Consider the following 11,036-nt stretch of genomic DNA (forward strand, 5'->3'; position numbering starts at 1 on the left):
ATAACAAAGTGTGGTTCGAATCCCAGCCCCAGTGGCTCAAGAAATATGCCAAGTGCATGTATGTACATGCCCAAAGTCCTGATGGGAAGGAGGAATGGTGAAAAGGGATTGTGGTATGATCACACACCACTAGGTAGTGCTTTCTCTCTGTTTGTGGTGAGTGTACACACCCTCTGGCAACAAAAACATGTAGTAGGCTGGATTTGATGGGATGGAGGGCCAGAGTTTGCTGGCCTCTGTCCTAAGGCAAAGGTATTGTCAGGCATGAAAAGACAAAGCAGGACTTATACCACTTTTTCTTTCTTCTTTTTTTTTTTAAAGAGATTTTGCTAGATTTTTTTTTTTTTTTAAAAAGAGATAGGGCATGTGTTCTCGTCAGAGAAACACAGATAGACATAAAGTGAGAAATCGCTGTCCGGGAGGGACGGCCATGTTCCATCCCTTGTCCTCCAATATCCTCTTGGGATCTTGGGCATGCATGCACATGCGACCAGCTTGAGTCTTAAGCTGCTGGATCAGGACTTAAACCACAGTTGACTACATGGGAGTCCAGCGACGTAACCATTATGCCATCTGCTGGCCCCAAAACTACTTTTCTTAACACATCCTATCACTGCCAATATGAGAGGCCCAGTCTTTCAAGTTGGAGCCACCAACAACAATCAAAAGGAATCCTGCGATTCTCATAGGGGTTTCTCCTATTTGTCACTGCTCTGTTATTTTTCGGACTGAATGTTCCCTTTATATTTTTTCTAGAGATAGAGTAAGAAGCATATGCTAATTCATCGCCTTGGCAGGAATGGGAAACCAAGTCAATAATTGCTTTCTTTCATGTTTTATTTATATATTTTTGGCAGCAAAATTGTGTTTATTAAAAAAAAAATTGAACTATGAACACACTTCACTGCTTCAGTTGAACCCCAAGCCAAATAAAGAGATCAATATTAAAAGCAGCATAACTGGTTACTTTCTTAAAGATACATTTAAAAAATCAAATGCAACAGTGTAGGAAGACAATCACCCCCTTGTCAGAAACCACAACTTCTTCCAAATAAAGAATATGACCCATCTGCCATATTGAATCGATATTTATTTCAGGACATGCTATGTCAAAATAAAACAAAAGAGTCAATCCTTGCCTTTAACAATAATATTGTATTATAAAAGCACTTTACAACTCCATCCCATCTTTTAGTCTAAGTTACTGGTATGTGGGCTAATGATTATCTGAAAGCATGTCTCTGTTCAGATCCATAATCCAAGTGCTCTCTGAATATTACAAGGTGACAAGTGGGAAGTGGAGAAGGAAGAGGAAAAAGGGGAATAAGGTTCTCCCAGTTAAGGGATTTGTTGCAATGGAGGGATGAGGGAGTATGAAGATATTTTTGTTGTCTTTCATCTTTATACTGTGTTAAGTAATGATTACAACATAAATTCAGCAGGCTTTTCCTGAGCTGTGACTCAGAAATTTTCTTCCTGCAAACAATGTATTTACAAATGTGTTTATTAACTTACACAGCAATCTCACAATAACTAGTAAAGATTAAAAGGGTGCACTCCTAGTGTATTTGTTTGCAGTGTTTTAAGGGAAATACATATTGCCATGGTGATGAAGCTCTCAAAAGACACAACAAAACATCTAAAAATTTAAAGTAGTTTAAAAAAGGCAAAGAAATAAATATCGCCAAAGAAAAAAAGATTAATTGTAGCTTAAATATAAAACTAAATCACTAGTTAATTAACCAAACTATACAGATCTAATAAAAAGCAAAAACCAGCCTGAAAGACCCAACATTTAAAAAATGCTAAAAAATAAGGCATAAATCTGCATAATATTGAGTTTTATTTCCATTCTCTCCTTTCCCTCTTCTATGGATGCTTTTTCTGATCTGCCTCTAGGGGCTTACGAGAAAACTGTTCTGTCTTCAATTTGACCTCGAATGTCCTGAGCAAAGTATCTGCTATTCTGCTGAAGGTTCATCTGTAGATACCATTATTTATACTAGTTGCGTAGTTTTTATCATGGTGCCAAAAAAAATTTAAATTCTTCCACTGGTTCTTTTTTAAAGGTATTTGACTTTTACAGTGCCTTGCCTGCACAGCATTTAAAAAAAAAAAAGAAAAGAAAAACACAAGCAAAATCTATTGCTTAAAAAAGATTTTTTTTTTTTAAACAGAGTAACTCTATCTATCTTGACAATTTTAAAATCCTGGGAGAAAGAGTTCATTATATCTTTATGATTTTAACCATGAAGAATTAAATATTAAAAATCTTTTCTGACATGCTTAGTTACTTTTCTCTCCCAGAGTCTAATAAAGCATGTATGAAAGAGTCATTTGTTTTGGTCAGAAATACATTTTATGTTCCTCTACTTGTAAGTACTCAGTATGTTCATTAGGACTTACTCTAAAGATGTACCAGAACCCTTTTTTCATCCAAGCACAGCCTACCACGATAGCTAGTTCTGACCTCAAAGAAGGTCTAAGTAAATTTATATCAGTGCTCAAGAATAATTTTGGACATCTTGGCTCATGGCCTAGAACAAGTAGTATCTGTAAAACTGAAGGAAAATTCCAGTAGGTTCGGTCTGACTACTGCTTTGCCACCTCTGGTTTGTTTGCAGGGAGACAGGGACAGTAAGGACAGGGAACGGTGTAAGGGAGAGGTGAAAAAGGCAAGGAGAGACCAAGTAGGCAGGCAAGCGCTGCTATGAACCTATCACTTCCTTAACTAAGCCATACTCATACTGCTGAGATTTCCATCATTTTAAAGTACATTATCATAACATTAAAAAAGGAAAAAAATGTTAAGAAAATGTATCTGGTTTTTAAAGTTCTCACTGGAATATGCTAGAATCATTTGGCTTTTTGTAAAATATAAATAATGAAGACACTGACTTTTTTGTGCTTGTGAAGCTAATAGATCATCTCCACGAGACAGGCAGCAATGATGAATTGCAATATGTTATTACTGAAGGGAAAAGGTTCAAGCCAATATTCACACTGCAGTCAATGAGAGTAAGGGGGCCAAAGCAGTGAGCTTCTGGAGAAGAGCCGAAGATGCCGTGGGGGATTAGCAGGAACAGCCGCCTTCACTGACGGGTTGCTCCTGAGGCTTTTCCAGTTTTATGTCAATCACTGAAACAAAAGTTAAGGAGCTGTAAATGGGAGAATACGATTCCAATTGTGTTAAATACTGGCATTTCTGGTGAGCTTTTATAGTGTTCCTATTTGGCTTCAGAGCCTACATGGTCACTATTTTCTGCATAGCCGTCTCAGTATACAAATGCTCAAACAGGGGAACCAGCAGTTAGCGTAATGGCTATGTCGTTGGACTCCCACTAGTTGACCGTGGTTCGTGTCCCAGACCTGGTGGCTTAAAGCTCACGCCGGGCACATGTGCATGCGTGCCCAAGATCCCGAGAGGAGAATGGAGGAGAAGGGATTGCGGCATGGCCATCCTCCCTGGGGGGTGATTTCTCGCTTTCTGTCTCTATGTCTCTCTCTGTCTGACTGGCAAGCGCACGTGCCCTATAGTGAAAACCTCTCAAAAAAAATACAAAAAAAACAAAAAACAATAACCAAATGCTCAAACAGAATAAACTTGTTTCTTTTTTGAGGGGGGAGAGGTTTTTTTTGGCTATAGGGCACGTGCGCTCGCCAGACAGACAGAGAGAGACAGAGAGACAGCAAGCGAGAAATCACCCTCCAGGGGAGGATGGCCACGCTGCAATCCCTTCTCCTCCATTCTCCTCTCGGGATCTTGGGCACACACACACACGCGCCCGGCATGAGTTTAAGCCACTGGGTCCAGGACTCGAACCGCGGTTGACTACGGGAATCCAGCAACATAGCCATTACGCTAACTGCTGGTCCCTTGTTTCTTTTTTGTAAAGAATTATTTTATTTAACTTTATTTATTTTTAATTTGACGAGAGAGGGACGGGGGTGGGAGGAGTGAGAAAGCAAGCCACCAGGTCCAGGACTTGAACTGCAGTTGGCCATGTGGTAGTCCAGTGCCCTTAACCTCCACACCACCTGCCGGCCCCTAAACTTATTTATTTCTAATATATAGATGCACCAAGAGTTAGAATGAGGTACAAGCTCTATTTGTTAGAATCTACCCTAAAAAATTATTCTGTAAGAGCAAAGAAATGGGACCAGCAGTTGGCGTAATGGCTATGTCGCTGGACTCCCACGTAGTTGACCACGGTCGCATCCCGGACCTGGTGGCTTAAAACTCACGCTGGGTGCGTGTGCGTGTGTGCCCAAGATCCTGAGAGGAGAACAGAGGAGAAGGGATTGCGGCGTGGCCATCCCCCGTGGGGGTGATGTCTCGCTTCCTGTCTGTCTTTGTCTGTCTGGTGAGCGCACGCACCCTATAGCAAAAAAGAAAAAAAAAAAAAAAAGAGCAAAGAAATCTTTTGAAGATGATGTTCCTTACAGAGTTATCTATAATAAAAATCTGAAAATAGCCTACAAGATGAGACTCTTAACTCAATAGAACACATTATGCCATTAAAAGCATTAAAGGCTTGAAAACATAAAACATGTAGAAGTGGGAAAAAAAATCAATACAGAGCTCCATAAACTCTATGGCTTAATAAAAATGCATGTAGTATATGAAAAAACATTAAAAGGTAAATATAAAATAAATAATAACATAAAAATTGAAAATCCTTGCAAATTAACTAATATTTGATGTGCTTCATTATGTCTGGTTTTTGAAAGCAGAGGCTTTCAGATAAGGCGCCATTCTGAGTTATTTCTTGCCTGTGCCAAGCAGAAGCTCAAATATTAGAAAAAGAAAAGAATTGTGATGAATCGAGACTCCATTAGGGAGTGCTCCTCTCCTCACCCTGTGAATGTGCCCTCTGGCTTTAGGAGGAAAAAAAAAAAAAAAACTAGGGGAAGAAAGTATGATATACTGTGGGGGAAAAGCTTAGAACCAATGGGATTCAAAATGAAGAAATAGGAGACACTGTGATTCTTAGTTTCTTACTCATTAAAAAGTAAGCAAGCAAACGAAAACCCTCTCACTGATCAATTACATTGAGCAGGAGGCTTGAAAGAGTGCACTTGGGTAACCAGAATGCATTGCTATGAAAAACCTGTTTCCAAACTCCTAAGCCATCAACTCCTGGCTGTAAAAAGTAACGACGTAGGTGACCAAGTGGGGCTGTGAAGAATCATATTCACAATAGAAATTTCTGATGAAACAAAAAGGATACTGTCTTCTCTGCTTCTGTCCTGCGTGCTTTCCATCCCAGGCAAAGCTGCTGCAACACGTCGGAAGAGAGCTGTGGAAAAGAGAGAAAGGTGGTCATTGAGAGGGACAATTTAGCAAATGGTATGGAGGTGAGTTAAAGGATATGGCTTCTGGGTAATTTCTCATTTAGATTTTAGAACCATGGAAGCATATTAAAATGTCTATGCAGTCTAAAAATGAGTATTACATGGGATGCACTGTGACAAATATGAAGAGATACAAAGAGATATCCTTGCCCTTTTTTTTTTTTTTTTAAAGAGAGATTTTTGCTATAGGGTGTGTGTATTTGCTGGAGAGTTGGGGAGATAGAAACAGAGAATTCACTCCCCAGAGGGGATGGTCAGACTACAATCCCTTCTCCTCCATCCTCCTCTTGGGACCATGGGCACGCATACACACAAACCAGGTGTGAAGGTTTAAGCCACCAGGCCCAGAACTTGAACCATGAACTCCTATGTGGAGTAACCTTTACACCACCTGCTGGTCCCAGTGATCCCTTGCTTTTTAACTGGTGAGATCAGATACAAATACATAGCAATGAAATAAGCAGGAAAAATGTCACTCGAGTCATTAAAAATAAAGTACTATAGAAACGCAGAACAGCTCATTCATCTAGTAAAATTGTATAGCAGCATTCCTATCTTTTTTTGTAAGGGATAGGTCAGAATAATATACAGCGAAAACAAGTCTAAGCCAAATTACCCTTGATAATTAGCCCTGGAGCCTAACATAGCTGGCTTTTTTCTCCGTCATTAGAACAGATATTGGAGGAAGTGGATGGCTAATACTCGAGGTATAATGTTATGAAAGATAACTTCAAGAGGAGAAACACACTTGAACCTGGTGAGATGTTCACGGTCATCGACATAGGGGAACATTTACTGTTTGAAAGAACAGATTCACACCTCCTACATTGTGTATAAATCTCAGGCATGTACTGAACTGGGTAGGGTGACAAATGAAACTACTTAATTATTTCAGTTATTTCTCTTTTAGGTAGGCATGCAACGTAGAATTTCTATGAACTAAATGGAAATCTGATATATCTCCTATAAAAACTAACCTGCTTCGTTGAGGAACTGTCTCAGACACAGAAACGAAAAAAGAATTGTTTTAGTTCAAGAAACTCACAATCTGACAAAGACTCAAACAATTCCTTATGTCAGTGTGATGAGTACTACAAATCAAAGTACAAAACGATATGAGAATATAGATAGAAGGGGCCCTCCTGAGAAGGCTGGGGAAGTTTTTAGGAGGTTCCACCTGGGTCTGATTAAAGGCAGTTTTAAAATTTCACTTGGTCGGACCAGCTCAGAAGCACAGCAGTAATGTGCTGCTTAAGTGATGGTGGGTCTACACTATGATCCTGGTTGGCTGGGGAGGCTAGGAGTAGGGTGGGGAGGGGGATCACAGTAGGAGATTCGTAACAGGGTTGAGTGTTTGTCCTTCTCTGTCTTTCACTCTAAGAAAAAAATAAAAGTTTCATTCACTTGACTGAAAGACTGTGTACGAAGTGCTCAGAGTTTAAGTGTTCCATATTTAAACTGAGAAGAAGTAGAATGAATGGGAGGCCAGAGATGAGAGCTTACAACTATAAGTAATAGAGACAGTATATAACAATATAACTCTAAGTAACTGAGAAGTATACAAAAGGAGCAAAGTGTAACATTTTGACCTGTCAGACAAGAGCCCCATAGGGTAGGAATAGGGAAAATTGGGAAAAACTTTAATTGTCTTGGTTCTATAGTTTAGTAGCATCTCAGAGATGTATTAAAGTTAGGCTTTACCTAAATATTCAACTCAAATCAACTATTAGACTTTGAACTGCAGGATGCTTACCTTAACATCTTTTTTGGTATGGCAAAAATTCCACATGATCAAAGATAATGTAGTTGTATAAATTAACAAATCAAATCAATATAATATTGTTTTGAAGGGGGTCCATTTGGACTAATATGTGATTACTCTATTTCAAATATAAACATTCTAGGTATAAAAGTTAATGCTATAGGGGCCACCAGGTGCTGTGATAGTTAGGGCACTGGACTCCCATAGGCAACCACAGTTCTGAGTCCTGGAGCTGGTAGCTTGAAAATCACACCAGGCATGTGTGCATGCACTGCCCAAAGTCCTGAGGGAATGGAAGAGAAGGGACTGTGGCATAACCATCCCCCGAGGGGTGATTTTTCACTTTCCCTATAACTGTCTCTCTCTGTCTTTACAGTGAGTACACACACACCCTATGGCAAAAACTTTAAAGAAATAAAAAAAAGAAGGGAATTGATATATTAATAATGACTGTGAAAAATGTTAATTTTTTTAGCAAAAATAATTTTTAAAAAGAATTATGGGACCAGCAGTTGGCGTAATGGCTATGTTGCTGGATTCCCATGTAGTTGACTTGGGTTCAAAGTTCCAGACCCAGTGGCTTAAACTCACGCTGGGTGTGTGTGCGTGCATGCCCAAGATCCTGAAGGGAGAATGGAGGATAAGGAATTGCGGCATGGCGATCCCCCCCACCCCTGGGAGAGGGGGATGTGCACTCACTTTCTGTCTCTCTGTCTCTCTGGGTCTGGCGAGCACATGTGCCCTATAGCAAAAACCTCTTCAAAAAAAATTTATTTAACTTTATTCTTTTATTTATTTTATATTTGACCAGAGATAGACACAGAGAAACAGAGAGACAGAGAGAAAGAAAGCAAGCCACCAGTCCAGGACTTAAACTGTGGTCAGTCATGTGGGAGTGTCCAGCACCTAACCACCATGTGATCTGCTGGCTCCAGCAAAAATATTTATTTATTTTCTTCTAGAGAGAGATTTTTGCTATAGAGTTTGTGTACTTATCAGAGAAACAGAGACAGAGAGACAAAAAGCAAGAAATCACCCCTCTGGGGGGATGGCCACACCACAATCCCTTCTCCTCCATTCTTCTCTTGGGATTTTGGGTACACACGTACATACACCCAGCATGGGACTCGAACTATGGTCGACTATGTGGCAGTATAGTGACATAATCATTACGCCATCTGCTGGTGCCATAAAAATAAAAATTTATAAAAGCAGAATGAATAGAGAAACAGGTTGACAGAGTATATTAGATAACTTTAGTAAGATTATTATGCCCTTTTAAAGCCAGCGAGTGTTTGCAAAATTTTAATTAATACAAGGTTAGGCGATTCTTTTTTAAAAAACACTTTAAAAATAATCAGTAATTATTTTTATCATTATTTTTTTCTTTTTAAAATTTGTTACAGGGTATGTACACTCACTGGAGAGAGACAGAGAGAGAAAGCAAGTCACTAAATCTGGAACTTGAACTGTGGTAGGCCATGTGTGAGTCCAGCACCTTAACTACCACACTACCTGCTGGCCCCAAGATTAGATAACTCTATAATCTTTCTGAAGTTCTGGTGTACTAGCATTAGACAGTTAAATAAAAGTAGAAAATCAACCTTGTCAGCTAAGAAGTTCACGCATAAGGAAAAACCCTAACACCCATCAATAAGACACTTTTGATCTAGACGTGAAGAATAGCGAATATGAAGGGAAACATATTTTAGAGTATTTCCCCACCAACATCATCTGAAAACAACCATTTAATACTGTGAATAGGCAATAAGAGGGACTGCAGAAACAACCTAGTAGCTGACAATGTGGTATTGTATCAAATTTTGACAGTGTTTTGGAATAAATTTTAAATTTATCTTTGTATCTCAGAAATTCATGCTATAATGGTGACATTTAATTTTGGCTTTGATGACTTTTTTGTTGTTGTTGTTATAGGGCACATGTGCTCACCAGACAGACAGAGAGAAAGAAAGCGAGGAGAAATCACCCCCCAGGGGGGATGGCCACGCCGCAATCTCTTCTCCTCCATTCTCCTCTCAGGATCTTGAGCACGCATGCACACGCACCCGGTGTGAGTGTAAGCCACTGGGTCCAGGACGCGAGCCGCGGTCGACTACGTGGGAGTCCAGCGACATAGCCATTACGCTAACTGCTGGTCCCACTTTGATGGCTTTTAATACTTGGCCATCTAGCCAACTATTAAATGTATATCAAGCATATTTCTGATTTCAGTAGAGATGAGAGCATGTGAAGGGGGAGGGAGGAGGTTTCATAGGAGGTTAACTCCCCGAACATATGTTCAGAGACAGAAAACCAGGAGGTATATTCAGGAATGGTTAGGTGGTCCAGACTGGCTGAAGCACTTAATATGTCAACTCACTAGGAGAAAGTCATATAAATTGGAGGCCAGACTAAGAAGGATCTTCCTTTGCATCATATGGGCAGAGGAAACCACTGAAACAAAGAGTTTGCTCTAGGTCTTCTATGAATGACTTCAGTGTCTTTGTACAGCTACAAAGACAGACACATCACATAGTGAGAGCAAAAGGTATTAAGTGGAATGGCGAAAAGCTAAAAACTAAAAGGTGAAGTATGGACAGTAACAGTAATGCAGAGCAGTAGTTAACAACCTAGATTTGTACTCTGGGTAGGTCACTTGGGTGTTAGGCCATGCGATCTTTCTGTTTTTCTGTTTTCTCATGTGTTAAATGGGTTTAAAATATTTTTATACTTACCTTACTAAATTAATATGAAAACTAAGGAAATAATTATGCAAAGGGTTTACTGACCTGTTAATAAGTTTTTAATGAACAGTAGCACTCTTTCTACTAGAGACAATAATTCTACTGGAGACAAAATAATTTGAAGTTCTATGGATCTGAGGAACAGGAAATTTTCCTAAATGTTATACAATTCTGCAGTGAATTCTAGCACTACATCAAGACACCCACAGGCACAATTCTGCTTTAAGGAGGAATTATATAAAACTGGTGAGAAAGGTATGGGGGCTGGGAGAGACCTGAAAATACAGAACTGAAAGCAGAACAGAACTAGACTATGATAAATTTTCCTCATGATCTTACAGTTTACTTTTTTTGTTTGTTTGTTTTCAAGTATTTACATTTATTAAATTTATAATGAGAATGGAAGGTCTCCTAAGTCATCAGTATCCTGGGTAGGAAAACTCCAACACAAAGCAAATGAGTTTCCTGTCCCCTCTCCTCCACAGTGCACCACTGAGGAAGTTGCCACTTCACAGAGCTGCTGAAGTCCTTTCTAGTTCAGAAAGGTAGACATTTGGTAGTAGGAACATGTTCATCTTAATAATGGAATGGATGGCCCTTTGTTAAAGTCTTTTCTATTTTCCAAGTCTCTGTACAACCTAGGAGGCAGCAGGCACTGTCGGAGGTCCAAGGGTACCATCTTATCCCACCAGTCTGCACGACCAGAGTTCAGCTGTCTGGGTCACAGAGGAGTGGACTGTTCAACTTTTCCAACAGGAATTACAACCACAGATGGGCCCTTTTCTTGGTATTCTAATCCCACTGGAGACTTTTCATTAAGACCCTGTTCCTTTGCATACATTTCAGGCACAACATATTGTCCTCCAGGTGTGGGGGTGGGAAACTGCAGGCCGGAAGTAGGAAGACGGCACACACTCTCACTTTTGCTTCTCAGGAACCCAGGCTTGTCCAGCACGAAACTGCAGGTGAACCCAACCTCCTTTGTTTGCAAGGAGACTTCTCCCATGAACCACACACCACCTGACACCATAGGCCTCTTGTGGGGATTCCACGGCCTCTGTTTCTGCTGACTCCATCTTCTCAGTCACAGATGCAATTCTGGCCCAGGAGGCCAGCACAGCCTCTGAGGCAGCGGTTGTCACCTCAATTGTATTAACTCCCCCGGGGCGCCACGC

General features: G+C 40.1%; 1 protein-coding gene across 1 annotated transcript in view; it reads right to left on the reverse strand.

Moving 5' to 3' along the window:
- Positions 1–1,070: 1,070 nt before the first annotated feature.
- Positions 1,071–11,036, reverse strand: part of RAB6A (RAB6A, member RAS oncogene family) — a 55,858-nt gene continuing 45,892 nt past the window's right edge. The window contains exons 7-8 of the mRNA XM_006140972.3: positions 5,232–5,298; positions 1,071–3,138 (exon numbers count right to left, since the gene is read on the reverse strand). Of these exons, the coding sequence (XP_006141034.1) occupies positions 3,074–3,138; positions 5,232–5,298 (132 nt within the window). The 3' untranslated portion in view covers positions 1,071–3,073. The remainder of the gene's footprint in view (positions 3,139–5,231; positions 5,299–11,036) is intronic.

The sequence above is a fragment of the Tupaia chinensis genome, unplaced genomic scaffold (assembly GCF_000334495.1).
Source record: "Tupaia chinensis unplaced genomic scaffold, TupChi_1.0 Scaffold000047_1, whole genome shotgun sequence".
NCBI lineage: Eukaryota > Metazoa > Chordata > Mammalia > Scandentia > Tupaiidae > Tupaia > Tupaia belangeri.